General features: G+C 38.5%; 1 protein-coding gene across 5 annotated transcripts in view; it reads right to left on the reverse strand.

Annotated features, from left to right (window-relative positions):
- Positions 1-11750: 11750 nt before the first annotated feature.
- The window catches only part of PCLO (piccolo presynaptic cytomatrix protein), a 357044-nt gene continuing 348593 nt past the window's right edge, over positions 11751-20201 (reverse strand). For all 5 annotated transcript variants that reach the window (XM_089685932.1, XM_089685920.1, XM_089685918.1 and 2 more), the window contains 3 exons: positions 18663-18797; positions 16331-16476; positions 11751-14996 (listed from right to left, as the gene is read on the reverse strand). In XM_089685932.1, coding sequence (XP_089542058.1) covers positions 14856-14996; positions 16331-16476; positions 18663-18797 — 422 coding nt within the window. In that variant the 3' untranslated portion in view covers positions 11751-14855. The remainder of the gene's footprint in view (positions 14997-16330; positions 16477-18662; positions 18798-20201) is intronic.

The following is a 20201-nucleotide window of genomic DNA, read 5'->3' on the forward strand; positions in this document are numbered from 1 at the left end:
GCAAAAAATGAAGTCTTCAAAAGTCTCACCATGTTTCTTAGAAGAAAACTTGTGGTATTTACTCTCTAAAATGTGGTAATTTTGTTGGTGTCTTTACTGTACTGGTGCTGCAGAGCCTCAAAAAATTTGATAGGTTTTGTAATTTGTGCCCCTAGAAAGACTGAAGGTGCTCCTTGGATGGATGTTGTGCCTCGCTATGTAGCTAGGCTGTGAAAAAGACTCACATGTGTTTTTGCTATCGAGCAAAAGCAAAATGTGTTTTGCTGCGTAATTCTAAGTATGCCTATGTGGTGTGTTAGAAATATCTTATTAGTTGACAACTTTGTGAAAAAAATCTGTTTCCATTTTCTTTCAGTGTTTTCCAAAAACTTGTGTTAAAAACTGACATTTTTTAATGACTCCCTATGACTTTCAGAAAAGGGGTGTTAACTTTCCAAAATGGGGCCATTTTGTGGGTATTTTTTCTGTCCTGGCACTTTTTGGGCTTAAAAAAAATGTAATAGGTAGGTAGTCAATAAATTAGACACGTTATGCATGTTAGGCTGTGAAAAAGTCTCACACATATGGTATACCCACACTTAATAGGACTAGCAGAATGTGTTTTGGGGTGTAATTGTTAGATCCCTTTCACACTGATGGTCTGATCGGGTCTGCCTGTCAGTTTTTCAGGCAGACACAATTGGACCATCCATAGACCGCTATGGACCGGTGGGTGTCAGCGGACAAGTGTCCGCTAACACCAGCCAGCATGCAATCCGATCCTGTATGCCAAAAACAGATGAATGGGGATCCATTCCCCATCTATCTGGAGGATCGGATGACAGTCGGGTGGAAATGGACAGGTGGTCCATTTCCATCTGACCGTCCTATAGGAAAAAGCAGGCTGTGTCTGTGTCCGCTCTGCAGCAGCGGAGCGAACACAGACCTGTCATCTGCTTACTCAATGGGGATCAGCAGAGAGATCCTCTACTGACCAAACAAATCCGCTGGTGGGTATAAAGCAAAAAATAAAAATCCAGTAGTAATTAAATACTACAAAAAGAAAGCTCTATCTGTTGCAAAGATTATTTAAAATTAATTTGGGTACAGTGTTGTAAGTAACTGTCATTCAAAGTGTGCCAGTGCTGAAATCTGAAAAATTACCTAGGCAGGAAGGGGGTGAAACAGAAGGGTTTTGAAGTGGTTAAAGTTCAAAGCTAAGATCACTTTAAAAAAAAAAACCCTATGTAGCCAAGGGGACCCAGTAGATAATAAAACACTGTGTATTTTTCTAAAATGTTCATTAATTGTAATATCATACCTGTAGGCCATTCCCCTCCTCTCCAGAAGCCTGGCTGAGAATCCCCAAGTTAGTAATCCCCATGTCCTGCCTTCTTGCTAGGTCATTACAGCAATTGGGTGCTCACTATCAGCATTAACCTCCTCAGCGGTATGATTCTTTCCGATTTTTTGTGCTGAAAGCGGTACCATTTTTTTGCATGGAAATATGTAGTTTTTTATTGTAGGCTGTAATTTTTAGGAATAACTCACTGAAATCTGTCCGAACAAGAGTCTATTAAACATTCCGGATATGATAAAATTTGAAACACGAAATCATAAATTATAATTTAATAAATAATCATAAAAAATAATAATATAATAATAATAAATTTAATTCAATAATATAATCAAACCAAAAACACTGAAATTTGAAATACAGAGGCAAATTTGCACATCGCTGAGCAAAGTCGCAAAATCGTTTTCAGTGTCTGATGACGAATTTCCCCACAAATCATTATCACTCAATTCTGCAAGTGGTTCTGATTTACTATCGCTGTTCTAAAACCGCTTTTGACGGTTGGACGCCATGGACTTTTCTAAGTTTCCAGGCAGAAAGAACAGTAAAAATGCAGGCAGGGCACAGGACAAAGCAGTAGGGACAAAATGTATGTGAAATGCATTGAAATAGCAATGACAGCAAAAATGACATTTTTTAAAAAATTCAAATTTCCCGCCGACGTCACAGGGACCAGAACACAGGAGCCGGATGCTGGCATCGGCCGGAGGAGATGGATGGGGACGCTGGAGGGGACACATTGTGGGAGCGAAGGACAAGGTAAGTGCTGCAGGGACCCCCAGAACAGCGCCGCATGGTAAGCCCGAGTGTAGCTCGGGGTTACCGCTTTTGGTATAGAAATTTTACCCCGAGCTACACTCGGGATTACCGCTAAGGAGGTTAAAGGACCAAATGCCTAAAATTTTCACATCCCAGAAACAGGGCAGGACATGAGGATTAATGACTGGGTGTTGTTTTGGCCTGGTTTCAAGGGGTCAAAATGGCCTACAGGTATGACTTAAAATTAATTATGAACATTTTCAAAGCTGCACATTGGGGCCCCTTGACTGCATAGAGCTTAGCCTGTAACACACCTACCACACTGGACAGCCAGTCCAGTGACTTGATTTAGTTAGGAAACACAGAAGTACAACTTAACCACCTTTCAGCCCATATTTTGTGTTTGGACAGTAAAGGAGCAGCAGTAGACTGATAAGGTCAGCTATCTATCTCCCTGCTTCCCCCCCCCCCCCTTTTGTTTGCATGTTCCTTTCCAGCACCGCACATATGAATGGAAAACATCCAGAGATTACAAGAAGTTGAAATCAAGTAAAATTCAGCTATTTATACAAGTTGGATTTATAATACATTTACATTTTTTTTACTAAAACCCTAACTGCATTTATCCGCTTCCCACCCGCCCACCTGCCCACCTGCAATGTACAGCAGATGGGCAGCAGCTACAGGCAAAGTGACATACCCGTACGTCACTCTAGCTATATCAACACGGGGAGGGGCGATGCACCATGCCCTCCACATCTGCTGTGTCCACCGGACACAGCAGAATGCAGATTTCGGTGAACGAGAGTCGTGCTTGCTATGATCACAATGTTAATAAAGCTGTTATGTGATTCGTAACAGCTCTGCTTCTCTTCCTGGTTAGCTATGATTGGCTCACAGCTCTCACATGGTACATGGGCCAATCACAGCACCCTGTACCATTTGACTAGTTGGAGCCAATCATAGATAATTGTATTTTGAACTGTCATGAACTTAACCCATTCATGACAGTCCAAAGCAAGCACTGCAAAAAAAAAAAAAATCCCTGATCACCCCCTCAGGAGTAGTACAATGTTACTAATGAAAGTAATAAAAAAGTTTTAAAAAATAAAACACTGTATTGAGAATTTTTTTTAAGGCTTTTTATCTAACTACTTGCTGCCCACCTGCCCTCAATGTGCAGGCAAGCGGTGGCTCTGGGCAAAGCGACATACCCTTACGTCGCTTTCTATTTCCAGGTGTGAGCGGGCATTCGCCCCCCCCACTGCTCCCTCTGTCAGTCCAGGGAGAGAAGATAAAATACTGCAAAAGCGCAACATTTTACACACACGTTAGATTAGCACTTTTAACCCTTTGATCGCCCCCTATTAACCCTTTGATCACCCAGCCAGTGCTATTAGTACAGTGTCAGTATATAGACTTTTTTCACTGATCACTGTATTACTGTCACTAGTGACATCAGATAGTGTCAGGGTCAGTTAGTGCGCCTCCCAGTCAGGGTTAGCTGGTGTTAGATTGCCCGCACACTATTGCACTCACGCTATAGGTTACTATTATAGTGTTTGTAAGGATCAATATATACTGTAGATCACAAACAGAACTATACTAGTGCCTCCTTAGTATAGTGTCCCCAAAAATGCAGTGTCATCAGGATTGTCCCCGTTTGCTAGCGTTTAGCTGCTCTGCTGTTTTTCAAAGAAGATTTGTATCAATTGATTGTGGGACCAAAACTATTTACACGCACAATAATACATCGCCGCCTACCCAAATTCAGCTCTTGTCAGACAATTCGCATAGACACCTATCACAGTTTCTGAATTTCAAAGTTTTTTTGGGCCTAACCCTAAACATGGGCATTACAAAAAAGAATGAATTGCGGTCATATTGGTCCACAGACTCAATTCATCATATGCCTATGTTCTCTGTCCAAGGATCAGCAACGTATTGGTACATTGCTGGACTTTGGGCTAATTCACACTATAGAAACACAGTCCAAATGTGTTCCGGATGCGTTTCTGTATGTGCATTTTTGATGCATTCCGGTTCATTTTTTTACCCTCTCCTGTTCTTTAACTTAAATAAGGACATGTGCATTCCAATGCATTTATGTGTGTTCCGGTATGTTTTTGGTGCATTTTGGTGCCGGCTGACCATAGAGCTGATCAGAGACCAGAATAGTTCCAATCATCTCTATGGTCAAAGAAACTTGAAACTACAAGTATCTCATCATCATCGTTTCGCCGTATATAAACAGGGCCATTTTTAAATAGGGAAAGCATCTTATCACACCCATATTAGTGTGATCAGATGCTTTAAGGGCAGAGGAGAGATCTATAGTCTCATAGACCCCAGATTTCAAGGAAAAGAGTACCTGTCATTGCCTATTGCTATCACAGGGGATATTTACATTCCCTGTGATAACAATAAAAGTGGCCAAAAAAAAAAGTGACAGTGTAATAAAAAAAAAAAAGAGAAATTAAAAGAAAAAATTACCTGCACCCCCTTCTTCCCGTGCTCGCGAGCAAAGGTGACTGCAAGCGTCAGTCCCGTGTCGGTATGTAAGCAGAGATGCATGTGAGGTATCATCGCAAACATCAGATTGAGGTCAACTAGACCTCCTGTGTAAATATAAAGTGGTGACCTGTTAAGGCTTTTAAAGTATCGCCTATTGATATAAAAAATGCACGTAGTTTATCGCTGCTTCGCGGGCATGCGCAATTTAAAGCATGCCATGTTTGGTATCTATTTACTTGGCATAGCATCATCTTTTATGTCATATCAAACAATTTGGCAATATATTCTGTTTTTTCAAAAAAGTTTATTTTTCCCAAAAATTAGTGTTTGAAAAATCACCGTGTAAATACTGCGTGACTTAAAAAACTTCAACACACACAGTTTTATTCTCTAGGACCTTTGCTTTAAAATAATACATAATGTTTAGGGGGTTCAAAGTAATTTTGTAGCAAAAAACTGTTTTCTCATGTAAACAAAAAGTGTCAGAAAAGGCTTGGTCTTCAAGTGGTTAGAAGAGTGGGTGGTGTCCAGCATAAGCTTCTAATGTTGGCCCTGAAATACCAGGACAATAGAAGCACCCCCACAACTTACCCCTTTTGGAAAGTAGACACGCCAAGGTATTTGCTAAGGGGCATGGTGGCATGGTGAGTATTTTGCAGATCTCATTTGTTACCAAAAGCTTTTGGAAAATGAAGAAAGGAAATAAAAATTTATTTTTTCTTTTTTTTCTTTTTCAAAACCCTGTGACAAAAATGATATGTGCAAAATACTTACCATGCCTCTTATCAAAATCCTTGGATTGTCTATATTCCAAAAAAGGGTAATTTGGGGGTGGGGGTATCCTGGCATTTTAGGGTCTCCAAAACTATGATAGTAGTGAGGAAGTGACATTAAGAAGCTTGAAAGCCTCAAGGTGGTCATTGGATTTTGGGGGCCTATATGTGGTTAGGCTGCCAAAAAGTCTCACGTGATATCCCCATACTTGGGAGAAGTAGGGAAGTAACAGAATGTGTTTGGGGTGTTATTCCACATAAAGCCATGGCATGCGTGAGCCATATATAATTTAAGTGACAACGTAAAACTTAAAAAAAAAAAAATAAAAAAAAAAAAAATATATATATATATATGTCATTTTCCAAAAATGTGTGGCAAAAAGTAAAATCCATGGACTCAACATGCCTCTCAACAAATTCCTTGGGGTGTCTACTTTCCAAAAAGGGGGGGTTTTGTACTGGCATTTTAGCACCTCAAGAAATGTAATTTGGCATTCAGAAAGTAAAAGCTGCGTAAATTCCAATATATATACCATAATTTGTAGACGCTATAACTTTCATACAAACCAATTAATTAACCAAACCTGAAAATATTGGTTTTTTTTCAAAATTTTCATCTTTTTTCATTTATAACACAAAAAATAATAAACCCAGTGGTGATAAAATACCACCAAAAGAAAGATCTATTTGTGTGAAAAAGTACATAAATCTAATTTGAGTACAGCTATGCATGACCACTCAATTACCTGCTTATATAGCGTGGTCATGAATAGGGGTAAATCTTCTGGTGGGCAAGTGGTTATTGTTAGTTTCTAATATCTGTTTGGCATTCAGCTTTCAAAATATCACCGCATTTCTGAAAACTGCACTTTCACTTGTATAGCTTTATCCAGGTGAGTAAGTAGATTTTGAACATTGTGTGACTACTTTTGAAGTTTTCTTCATAAATTCGGAGTTTGCTAAAACACTTCATTGTAGTTTTACAGATGTCGAAATTTTAGGGACTATATTCCATGTAAGTAAAAGGGCAACCTTATTGTGTATGGCTTTCCATAGATAAAGTAGCAGTGCCACCCAGTGGATAATTGCAGTTATAAATGGCAAACGTTAAAATAATCATGAACATCAGCATTCTGGTACTTTCTTATGTGAAATAAAAATATTTATTTTGTGTTTCCAATTTTGAGTTATTTATCTTGATAAAGGACGTGCCTCACCAATATTTAGACTCTAACTATATGTCTGTCTCATTGTGATCCCAGTATGTCAAGACCTTTTTATTTCAGTTTCCCCTATTTTCTATTTTTTTATACTGTATCACTTTAACATTTTGACATACTGGGGGGTAATTCAATAAGGCATTTGCTGCATATTTCTGGTTGTCTTGACGTATTCAGAAGTCTTGGGCTAAATTCTTGATGCTTTCATTGTTAGTACTGAGATATTCATGTAGTGACACTTTTACTGACTGTTGCTATTGTTAAATATAAAACATTAAAACAGCGCAAAAGGAATTTTAAATAAATACCACTGCTAAAAATATATATATATAAAATTATAAGTCCCACTCCAAATTGGTGAAAAAATGATTATATAATTATTGAAAAAAATCAAAATAAAAAAATATAAATATTCTTGAAAGTCCTCTTCCCAAAGAAATAAATCGTGCTTCCACCAAAAATAGTGCTCAAAAAATTATACAGCACTCACCAGATATTGGTGAAAAAACGCCTGTTAGGGGTTTTTTGGGATCCTAGATCCAGTCAATATGCCTCCAGATATTCCTGGATTTTCCCCACTCCAAACCAGAATATGTTGCTATTGTTGTTTATAAATACTGACATATTGCTGATAAGAAAAGGGGAGGTAGATAGACCTCTGACATGTTGGAGTAAATTGTGTTACATGCATAAAAGTGTGATGCAAAAGAGGGGAAAGTATTGTGTGATGCAAAAGAGGGGAAAGGGGAAAGTGCAGTTGTACTCAGGGGCGGACTGACCATTTGTAAACTCGGGCACTGCCTGAGGGCCTGGGGTCAGTAGGGGGCCCCATGAGATGCCCCTGGTACCTTTTTCATAGGCTTTTTTGAGTTTGGGCAAGGACACAGTTGTCCCATGATCCCCTATTGAGGGCCCTGGGTCAGTAGGGGGCCCCATGAGATGCCACTGGTACCTTTTTCATAGGCTTTTTTGGGTTTGGGCAAGGACACAGGGGCCCCATGATCCCCTATTGCCCGGGGGCCCCATGAGTTGTCAGTCCGCCCCTGGTTGTACTCATTTTCTCCAGAGCTTAGTACTTGGGGTTGATTTACTAAAGGCTATGCTTTTAACATAATGGTGATGATTTACTAAAGACAAATAGACTGTGCAATTTACAAGTGCAGTTGCACTAATTTTTGCCAGAACTTAGTAAACGTGGTAAAGCTCTGCTGATTTCCATCATCCAAACATGCAATCATGTGCAAGCAAAAATGCAAACATCCAATCATGTGCAAGCAAAAATGCTGTTTTTTTATTTTCCTTGCGTCTAATATTCTTTACAAAGTAAAGCTTCACCACATTCACTAAGCTTTGGGGAAAATGAGTGCAGCTGCACTTGCAAAGTGCCCAGTCTATCTTTTTTTAGTAAATTAACACCATTATATAAAAAAGCATAGCCTTTAGTAAATCAACCCCAATGTATTATAATTGTGACAAATGTTGCTGAAAGCTGGATGTCCATTTATGAACAAGAAATCTTGCAGTGATCAGGACTTGATCTAGTGTATGAGCAGGTGTTAAATGTAAATTATAACTATGGCGAATGATCCATTGGACAATTTATACTACTGAGTGGCAGATCATTTGCAGCGTTATACATATACACTATTGCACTGTACAGCTTTCTTAAACGATAAGTTCACCTTTGTAAAAAAAATAATAAATGCGCAACTTTTTGCAGGTAGAAAAAAAAATGTGAATTTTTTTTTAACTAGGAGCCTGCAAAGCATTGCCTCTGTGATCAGCAGATTGTGGGTGTAATGCAGGACTCCTGCAGACTATCAATGTAAGCTATCTGCTCATACCTTGTATAGGCAGGCAGTTACACAATGACAGCAGTGCTCTGGTAGTTCATTGAGAATTACAAGCAAACAGCCACAAAAGCTGTCGTTACTTGTAGTTCTCCCATTCACATAACTCCAGTGGGCAGGTGGACGGAGCGCCGCATGGCTGTTTTTTAAAAAATTGTGATAGTGAGTTTGGGTAGAAGATCCCCAGTTCACTGTCACAAGAGGCATCAGGTAGGGGAGAGTCTGAAGCTATCAGTCATAACGCCGGTATTTTTTTATTCAGCCGGTGATTCTCTTTTTCATAAAAGCAATCCGAGTGGCTGATTTTTAGAAGCACCACTTTTAGAAGCACCTTTCCCCAGATCTGTGCCTTGATACAATCCTGTTTCTGAGGGCTACGGACAATTCCTTGGACTTCATGGCTTGGTTTGTGCTCTGACATGCACTGTTAACTGTGAGACCTTATATAGACAGGTTTATGCCTTTCCTAATCATGTCCAGTCGACTGACTTTCCCACAATTGGACTCCAATCAAGTTGTGGAAACATCTCAAGGATGATCAATGGAACAGGATGCACCAGAGCTCAATTCTGAGTGTCATGGCAAAGGCTATGAATACTTATGTACATGTGTTTTTTTTTCATTTTTTATTTTTAATAAATGGAAAAAAAATGAATTTAATCCATTTTGGAATAAGGCTGTAACATAACAAAGTGTGGCAAAAGTTAGGCGCTGTGAATACTTTCTGGATGCACTATACAAATATATATATATATATATATATATATATATATATATATATATATATATTTATATGTGTATGTGTATATATATATATATATATATATATATATATATACACACATAAATGTTTTGAATTTCATTTCTATTTTAAACTGAATGAGTTTACAAGGTAAGGGTGCACACACTGTATACTGTAAGTATTTTACACTTCATGTTTACTTTTTTAAATCACATAAACAATTCACCCAGGTACCTCTGTGACCTCCTATGTGAGAGCTTTTTGAATAAAAGCAAATGTTACTATAACAACCTATAGGCACATTTACAAATGCTCCCCTCTTTTTATCTTGCAGTGGTGTAAAACCGCGACCACCTTTATCCAACAGCATTTAAAAGAAAACACTTCTTTACATGCACGCGACACAAGTAGAAGCAGTCTACCAGTATTGAAACACTTGTAGAGTACTATGTCCTGATAGATCTTCAACTGTTATTTCCAACTTTGAGCAATAGAAATTTGTCAACTTACATTATGTCCTACGAGTTTAATGACAACTGGCCTTTCCTGAGGGGCCATATACTGTACATTCAAATATGCCCTCCTATTTGAAAAACAATGGTTATAGTTGATACGAGTTCAAAAAAAGAATAAAACAGCTGTACATACAGCTTTTGTGACTGTTGGAGGTGGTCATGTGATTCAGTATGGATAAAACCTCATAGTTTCACAATATTATAGCATGTATGGGAACTAACTAATTTAAGTTTGAACCCATCTGTCTGAACATGGGTGTGCTGATCTCCATACAGCTAAATGTCCCTATAATCACTTCTGGTGTCATTGCAGTCAACACCAACTTTTCATTGATGCACGCTGAGCCATTCACATTACTTACCCCTAAATGAGCTCACAATTTAATAAAGCTACTAGGGTTGTATATACAGTACTGTACATGTGTATACACACACATTGTAGGAGAAGAATTTAGAAGCCAGTCAAAGTGCAAGTATGCTTTTGAAATTTGGGATGAAACTGAAGCAATAGGAGAAAACCTACAGAAACTTAGGGGGTAAACTACAAACACAGTTATAGTACTGCTGGCGGAAATTGAACAAAAGATCAGTTGTTTAAAGAGACTCCACTACTTCTACCATTCGGTGCAAAGCTACAAAATCTCTTGAAAGCCCACCCACACACTTATGAATTAACCCTTTGGTACTGGCTGCCTCCTGGCCCTTTCAAAGGTTTAAAAGTCGGGAGGCAGAGGAGGGCCTTTGGGTAATGTACCTGCTATGATTGGCTGTCCCGGAAGTCACATGATCGGCAAGCTCCTGATCAGAAGTATGCAGCATGAGCTTACAGATCACCACCAACTACTGTGCTGGGAGTGTGCTCTCAGCACAGTAAGAGGTTTTAGCAGGACTACATATATGCAGCCATTTGACATTAAGTCCCACACACCGAGCAGTCACATATATGCATGCAAGTGGTTGGTGTCAAGAGGTAAACTCTGTGGAAAATCTGTGTCCAATAGTGTCCTATATTACACAGAGTTATTGACATCTTCTTCTTCCTCAGTGTATCCTAGAAGGCATTTACACGCTTCCCCATACCTAGAAGCAGGTGTTTTATTAGGGCACTGACAGAGTGATTGACAAATGTGGCAGAGGGGGGTATAAATGGGTAGGTGGATCACTTTGTCCCAAAATCTCTTTAGATCTGCATACATTTGGTACAAAGATCCCTAGTTATGTTAGATCCTCAATGTTATTTTAGATTTGACCAGTTGCATTCATGTTTTTTTTTAATTAATATGTTATAGCACTTTTCTCCATGAGGAATCAAAGTGCTTTGGACAGCCATCTTGGATGAGCTTAGTAGAATATTATAGTAAGGCCAGTTTTGGACATGAGCCAATTAACCTAAGACCCATGTCTTTCAAATGTAGGAGGAAACTTATGCAAGGGAGGAAATTCAAACTCTATGCAGATAATGTCCTGATCAGGACTTGAACTGAGCACCCCAGTGGGCCATACATATATATTCGATTTAGTGTTACAATACCTGATCAATTTTATGCATCTGCTTTAGATCTTGAAATGTGTTTATGTTATTTGGTGAACAAAATAGCTGTCTGAGAGCTATAATATATACCTAACATGAACATAGAAGGCCCCTTTCACACTAAGGGTCCAATTAGGTCAACCTGTCAGTTTTTCAGGTGAACATGATTGGGCAATCCATTCACTTCTGTAGATTGTTGGGTGTAAACAGACTTCCGTTTACACTTGCCTATCAACTGCTTCAAAACAAATTGGAGGGCAATCAGGTGTAAACGGACAGAGGAATCTGTTTACAATTGGAGCACACTCTACACATAGAGCAGACGCCCGTTCTGTTCGTGTCCACTCTGCGTAAACTGAGCGGACAGCAGTCATCCACCCGCTCTGCTCTGCCTGAGGTGCCCTGCTGATCTTAACTAAGTTCACCTCATGTGAAAGGGGATGAAGGCTTTTAATAGATTTATTAGTTTACAATTTCTGAAATTATACCCAATAAGTTCACAAAGAGAAGGATGTTATAAATATTTATTAGCTTGACTGGATTACAACCTTTTGTACATCACATTTGCATAAATTCTCAAGTTACATCTTGTGTACAACCACAAAAACTATGACATGGATTTTTACATTAAATGAAGAAACATTAACAGATTTACAGGCAGATCTCTATACAGTTCATTAATTTTTAACTCATTTGTACAACTGTTTTTAACAAATGATCTTAAAGGGAGTAGAAGGGGGAAAAAAAATCTAGGATGACAATAATAAAAATACACAAATATGGGCAGACTTCCATCAACGCATGCAACATTCATGTGAAAACATTTATTTCAGGACACTACAGAATTTACGTAATTTAAATATATTTTTTTTACATTTTCTTCATATATATCTCTTATTTTTCAGGCTCTCTGTACAGATTCTCAATGAATGACAACAAACACGCTGTTCAACCATTGCTGGTTCATCATCTGAGCACATCACATATCAATTTTACATGTACAATTGAACAGAATGCTCACATTCACATGCTGAATGCCTAATGGAATTAGAATCCCTCAGTCCTTCTCATCTTTCTACAAAAATGTAGACTTATTTACACAATAACAAAAGGTACTTGCTCCTAACAACATAGTCAGAATTTGTTAGAACAGCAAAGCACAGACTAATGTTTCTAATAAAGTCTTAGAGAGAGGGTATTCATTTTGTCTGGCCCTTTTTATGTAGTTTTGTTCATAATAGCAGGATTTTCTTTGTGTTAAGAGTAAAATAAAACTTATTTGGATTCGTTTTCACTGAAAAAGACAATAGTATTCAAAAAATACCTGAAACAATGCAACTTAAGCATATCTGAGATGTTGATAAAACATCAGGCACTATTAATGTCTGTTTTATTATGACTTGTAGGTGTGTCGGTGTGCAGGGTAAAATAACATGCAATTTATATTTAAACTGGTATTTTCTTGTCTGCAACTAAGTTTTCATTCTTTTACTTGTATTCATTTTGTGTGCTTAAATAAGGTTATGTTTCAAGTACTGCAAACAATTAAAAAGAGGGAGATATCATCTCTTTAATCTGCAGTCATGGAATACTTTTTGACTCATGCTTAGCATCCAAAACTCATCATTTCCAAACGAGGCCACTGAACAAAACTAACGTAAAGAACTATATAAATCTCACTCACTTATAATCACGCACACTGTGCTTTTTGCTTAGTTTTTATTTCTGCGGATCAGTCTGAACTCTAAAATTTGCCTTGCTTTGCATATAAATAAACATATATTTAAATATTTTTTTTTATCTTGGCTCTATTTATAAAATTAATATCAAGAGAGGACTAGTTGTCAACAAACATCTGGATCTATGTAATCACTTCTAGGAGAAGCAAAAGCAATAAACACCATTAATGTGTTCAAATATATGTGCAAAAACAAAAATACTGATAGTTGTTTCATACACAAAAAAAGTTTTTTGTATTTTTTTTTTGTTGTTTTACACAATTTTTTTTGTCATTTTCACTTACAGAAAAAGCATTGATACATCAATGTTGCATAGAATACTTCCATAACTCAAGAATTTGGTTTAACACGTTGTTGGCACACTTCGGAAGCATATTATACACTGCTTATATAAGTCATTGATGCACCAAAACATTGTGACTCGCTCTGTTTGACAGATGACAGATGCATCTGTAAAATTTCATGTGTTTAAGAGGTACTAATTCTAGGGTATGTCCAAGCTAAGGAAACACCACTGGGTCTACTTGCAGTTTCTCTATACTCTACATGGCCTGGAAAGAAAGAAACAAAATATGTGAAATGTTATGGTGCTCCAGGGAACAAACACTGTTATGTCATTGGAATGTAGTGAATGAAAAGCAAAGCAAAGGTAGCTCTGCTAATTTAGTGTTGATTACAGGTTTCCTTGCAAAGAATCTGTATTTGTGCTATCATTCTGAAATGATGTCTCCGTGGCAACCATTCGCATGCTTTGCAGTCTTTTACAGTAATGCACAGCATAAAATAATTGCAGTTTAAAAAATGCACTATTGGAGGCTTTTGAATGGAATACCAGAAACAAATTCTTCATAATGGAAACAGGACTGAAAAGGAAAAACAAACAAATATTCCATTTACAATGATTTAATCTGACATTAAGTGACCTTCATTTTGACAGAAACCACTTATGAACACACTGTGTGATAGGCAGTATGTATGTACATTAGTGACTGTAGCAATTAACAGTACATTTTCAACATACCCATCAATCATTCACCTGAGTTACTAAGAGAAAATTCAGAACATCATTGCTTTCTATATCCTTCTCTTAACTAAAAGGTGTCATGTAGAACAACACACAGGCTCCTTTTCTTTATTTATGTTACTGAAACCCACCTTCTGTTTTGTGCCGCAGCGTTACTTTATGCTTTGACAGACACTTTTTTATTTTTTTATTTTATTTTTTTTGCTATTTCAACCAATTAATCAGAAATTGCAGTATCTGACATATACTAATATAATCCCGCAACAAGTACTGAGCTCTCATGTTTGCAATTTGAATCACAAAATAAAAGATAGGCACTGCACGTTAACTGTACGGTAACTGTACACGTGGCATAGAGAGAGAACATTACCTGGAAATTAGAGGAAGGAACTATACTGTTTATTCCTGTACATATGCCAACTCCAAGAAACACCATAAACAGCATTTTATATTATCTATCAATGGAAAACATCTAAGGTGCAAATTAGTTTAAACATATATTGAGTGTTATTATTTATTTTCTTATTATAACCCTTATTTTATATTGCCTTATTTTCAAGTGCTTCTAAGCTGCTCTGTTGAATGAAACAAAATAGAACTAGTAAAGCACTTGGATACTCTAATCTGAAAACATGACCAATCTTCTAGACACCAGCTTTATTTATCGTCAAGCCCTACAAGTTGTCATTTATTATTAGCAAATGCATCTTATTTCTCATTGACTGCAAAACATGTCAACAGAGATTTCAAAGCACGGTTTGAAACATGTGCAAACTTTGTTTTCTAGGCAGTCTTTAATTCCACTGAAACTAAATTAATTCCAGACGTTTTGCTTCCAGCTAATAGTGTTGTTCAGTGTGTTTGAGCAGAGCTGGCTAAAAGTTTGTGCCAATTTACTATCCTTTTTCGAAGGTCCACTTTGTCCAGCCAAATATAAGCTTCACCTATAAGAGTTTTCTTCATAAACTTCCCTCCATTTGAAGCAAGCAAAATCTATTGAAAATTAAATTAAGAATAAGATTTTTAGACATTTTTGAAAAGTACATGTATGTACCAAATTGAGAAAAAATTATACTTACAAATATACATTCAGTGAAAAAGGCAATGGTAGAATTATATTTTAAAAATATTAACCACTTCACATCCTCAGGCTGTATATATATATATATATATATATATATATATATATATATATATATATATACATATTGCCTAAGGATCAAGCTGCAGCCATAATCCTGGTATCAACATTTTCAGCTGGTGTTGGGCTTTCAGGTAAAATTGATCTATACTGCAACCAGATTACTTTTACAGGGCTGAGAAGGGGGCTCCCCACCTGCCGCCACCAGTGGGACAGGTAATCTCAGGACTACTGCAAACAGTAAGAGGAGAAGGGGGAACAAAAAATGTACCAATGATGCCAATGATGGGGCACTATTCCTCCCACTGACACCAACGATGGGGCACTATTCCTCCCACTGACACCAACGATGGGGCACTATTCCTCCCCCCCACTGACACCAACGATGGGGCACTATTCCTCCCCCCCACTGACACCAACGATGGGGCACTATTCCTCCCCCCCACTGACACCAACGATGGGGCACTATTCCTCCCCCCCACTGACATCAACGATGGGGCACTATTCCCCCCCCCCCCCACTGACACCAATGATGGGGCACTATTCCACCCCCCACTGACACCAATGATGGGACACCATTCCTCCCACTGACACCAATGTTGGGACACCATTCCTCCCACTGACACCAATGATGGGGCACTATTCCCCCCACTGATACCAATGATGGGGCACTATTCCCCCCACTGATACCAATGATGGGGCACTATTCCCCCCACTGATACTAATGATGGGGCACTATTCCTCCCACTGACACCAATGATGGGACACTATTCCTGTCACTGATACCAATGATGGGGCACTATTCCCCCCACTGAAACTAATGATGGGGCACTATTCCTCCCACTGACACCAATGATGGTGCACTATTCCTGCCACTGATACCAATGATGGGGCACTATTCCTCCCACTGACACCAATGATGGGGCACTATTCCTGCCACTGATACCAATGACGGGGCACTATTCCTGCCACTGGTGTGCATTGGAAGAGGGGTAGTCTTTTACGGCGAGTATAGCTCAAACACTAAATTTTAGCAGGAAAAGTAGGGGGGTCGTCTTATACGCCCAGTCGTCTTATACGCCGGCAAATACGGTACTTATTTTACATAATGTGTGTATAGTTTATTTTAAGCTTCTTTATACTATGGGTGATCAAAATTTCATTCGGTAGCAAATTACAGCCTTACCTGCAGCGAATGTCCAGCAGGACTCATGCTAAAACGAAATGTCTCATTAAACGAAGGTTCTCGATCATGCCTACAGACCCTGGTTTTCTTCTTTATTATTCGCTTCTGAGTTGCTATATTAATGACGTAGAGTTTCACATACAGATCTGAAAAATTATTATGCAGATTAAAGGAATGACTACAGCTTCTCATGCGCTTCTGTTTGTAACTTTTTAAATGCATTTTATACTTATTACAGGGGTGCAGGGGTGGACTGACCATTTGGGCACTCAGGCACTGCCCGAGGGCCCAGGGTCAGTAGGGGACCCCATGAGATCCCCCTTTTACCTTTTCAATGGTTTTTTGGGTGTGGTTTGAGTGTAGGTGAGGACACAGGGGCCCCATGATCCCCTATTGACCGGGGGCCCCATGAGTTGTCAGTCCGCCCCTGCAGGGGTGTGCCTGGTCATACTATGTATCCACCAAACGTTAACACATACGCACCCACATACACATACACAGACACACACACATGCACCGAGTAACAGGTTGGGTAACTGAGCTGTTATGGAACTTAATGCAATTGAGAGTTCACACACAAATAATGGTCACTGGACATTTAACTAGTTATCTGTACATGTTCTTAGTGCGCAGGTCCAGCGAACACTTAAAACAACGCTAGCCAAACAAATATATGTGAACTATTTTGCCAGAAACATTAGTGATTCTGTTCAACCAGTTTTGTGAATCACACCCCCTGCCACACTACATAGCTAGAAGGGTGAGATCACTTTCTCTGTGAAGGTTAAATTATACTTTATACTGTGGTGTCCATGCCCCAGTCTGTTGACTTTACAATGAAGGAGCAGAAGCACTATGAGACCATCTCTGTGAACGCCCCTGCAAGAATGTTCCCTGTGCAATCCATTGGAACCTGGAAATCCAATAGAACATGACTAGTTTACAGCACTGTTCCTCCCTCTGCCATTCTAACTGCTGACGTGTAATATATTACAAAAGGCTGTTACATAGACAAGTTTGGGTAGCAGTTGTATTTAAAAAATACCTAATGTTTTCTTCAATGAACACATTACCTTTTCTTAAATATCTGCCTGAATCTTAGCTTTAATTTAGGATGCAGACGGTAAGAGGAGATTAAATTATGAGTGAGATAAAAAATTTCGCTGAGATCAGTACACAAATAGGACAGCATGACTTCCCAGCCAAGCAGAGTATAAAATCTTAGGCACATACAAGATTCATACAACCCAAATTAGGCAAATTAAGTTAAAAATATTTATGGTGTCAGTATGTTGTTTCTGACTTGCAGCAGAAAAGAGAAGCAGATTAAATAAGCTTTTACAAAGGCAAATAGTGGGAAAAAATAAACTAATAGCACCAAATAAACCAAAATTTAAATTTGGATATTGCTGGCTTACTTTTGAAGGTGCAAACTCTAAGCCTTACATTTTCATCTTTGCTTGATTACTTATAGGATAATTGATTTGGATAAAATATACAGGTCAGAATTTCTACAATATAGTCATTATGTATGAGGTGGGTTTGCCTATCATCTGTACCTATGGGACCATAGACAGAACACTTTAGCAAGCATAATTAAATAATGAACACTATACTCAAATATTTGGATTGAAATGGCCAGGGCTCTTATTATCTTATTGGTAATAAATAATAGTAAATTAATAAATATATATGGCACACCAATAATATAATTATAACCTGTTAAATAAATACCCGACCTACACCAATACATATAAATAACTCAGCAATTACAGCTCGAGTTAAATAAGTTAAAAAAAATAAATACTGTCCCTTTCAAGAGAAAGAGACTAAAACCACATAACAAGGACTGAACCAATGGGAGGAAGGGTGGCACATTCCTTCTTTTCATGTCTCTACTGAACTGACAACTGATAGCACAGTCTTTTTTCTTATATAGGATGGCTAAATTCAACAGATGACAGGTTTTCAGCCAATTACAGATACGTATGCAAATTATACATTCCCCCACATTTATTCCAGAATTTTCTTAGGTCTGTCATGGCCTCATAGGTGCGGGTAGTGCAAAGTGCTTCCCCTCCCCCTTCCTTATATTGCATTAGAAACGTATGCTATCCAATAGCAAGACGTGTTGGCCATAACACTACATCTATTGCCAGCTCAAACTGTCCACTTATAGCAAGCATTATTGCAAAATTACTTTGGGATTTAATAATCACTGTTATTATACCTGTATTCCTAGATTCAATTTCCAAGATTTTATTGAATAGCTTGGTTTACGGATGTCATTTATTTAACCCTAAGTAATGTGAAAGCTAAGAAATGCAGATACCTGGTAGATGGTCTGGAGACTTAAATTTATACGTAATATTTCTACACTGTAGTATCTCCACTATCAGCTGCTCTCCATCTGTCTTCATTTCTTTTTTCAGGGCAATTTTAATTTCACCCATGACTTGGGTTTTACCTGAAATAGAATTAAGCAAAAATAAGTTCATTGAACATTTATACAGCATTTTATAGGCCTGTTTAATAAACATCAGTATCCAAAGTAATAACCAACCAATCAGGACTGATATGTTTTTAATCAAGCTACTGTAAACTGAAATATGTTTGATTGTGATGGGTTATTGCATTCTGCATTTTCTTTAAAAATGAGTAAGATAGTAAAATAATATGCCCTTATTGTTTTGCTCACAAGGGTACCAGTAATCACTTTTCTACCACTGGGTATTCCAATCTATATTTTATTCAAGCTTAACTGTTGTCAAATACAAAAAAATTCTACTTAAAGCCTTGTAAAAAAATAAATTATTTGTTTCTGGCATATCTTTAGGAGAAGTAACACAATAACTATGAACAATGGCTTTGTGTTAGAGCTTGAAAAACTAAATCAAGCACGTCACGTCTTCAACAAGCTTGAATGAATTAATGTTTGCATGGTGAGCCATTTTCTATTTACTGCTACTATAAGCAATAAACTATACTAGTAATAATTGTCCCCATGCTGTGATAAAAAGAAAAAAGCTCCAAAACTAGAGAATATTGCTACATACAAAGAATAAAGGAGGGTGCATTTCTGTGTAGGAATGCAGCAAGGCAAAAGTATAGATTTTGTTTTTCATGACGGAACCAGGGGCGGACTGACCATTTGAGCACTCGGGCACTGCCTGAGGGCCCGGAGTCAGTAGGGGGCCCCATAAAATGCCCCTGGTACCTTTTTATAGGCTTTTTTGAGTGTGGGGAAGGACACAGGGGCCCCATGATACCCTATTGCCCGGGGGCCCCATGAGTTGTCAGTCCACCCCTGGAAGGAACATTATAATACATACATGGTCATAGGGAAACAACAACTGTGTGTTTGGCCAAGGCACTGCTTAGTGGTCACTAGGTTGTCTGTAGAGATTAGAGGGTAGCTGGGCATGTGAGCATGATCTGGCCATCATTATGGCAGAATATATATAGGGCATTGCAATGTGTCCCATATGCTTGTACATTCAGCTCTGCCCGCTCAGCAAGCTAATATCAAAGACGCAAAACTGCTGATGCTTCTCATCTTAGTGTATACCAGTGCTTCTCAAATAGTGGGGCGCGCCCGCTCCGTCAAGGGGGGCGCGTTTGACCTCGGGGAACATACCGTATTTTCCGGCGTATAAGACGACTTTTTGACCCTTGAAAATCTTCTCAAAAGTCGGGGGTCGTCTTATACGCCGGTATACGTTAGGGTGGAACTTTTTAGGGGGGCGGCGCAGTGCCGCCGCCGCCCCCCCCCTTCCGACAGAAGGGACACTAAGTACAGGGGTGGGCAGAGGGCTGCTGTCTCTTACCTGGCTCCCACGATGATCCATCCAGAAAGCGCTGCTCCTTCCGT

This window comes from Staurois parvus, unplaced genomic scaffold (assembly GCF_062004578.1).
Source record: "Staurois parvus isolate SC_StPar_1 unplaced genomic scaffold, SC_StPar_1.0 ptg000019l, whole genome shotgun sequence".
Taxonomy (NCBI): Eukaryota; Metazoa; Chordata; class Amphibia; order Anura; family Ranidae; genus Staurois; species Staurois parvus.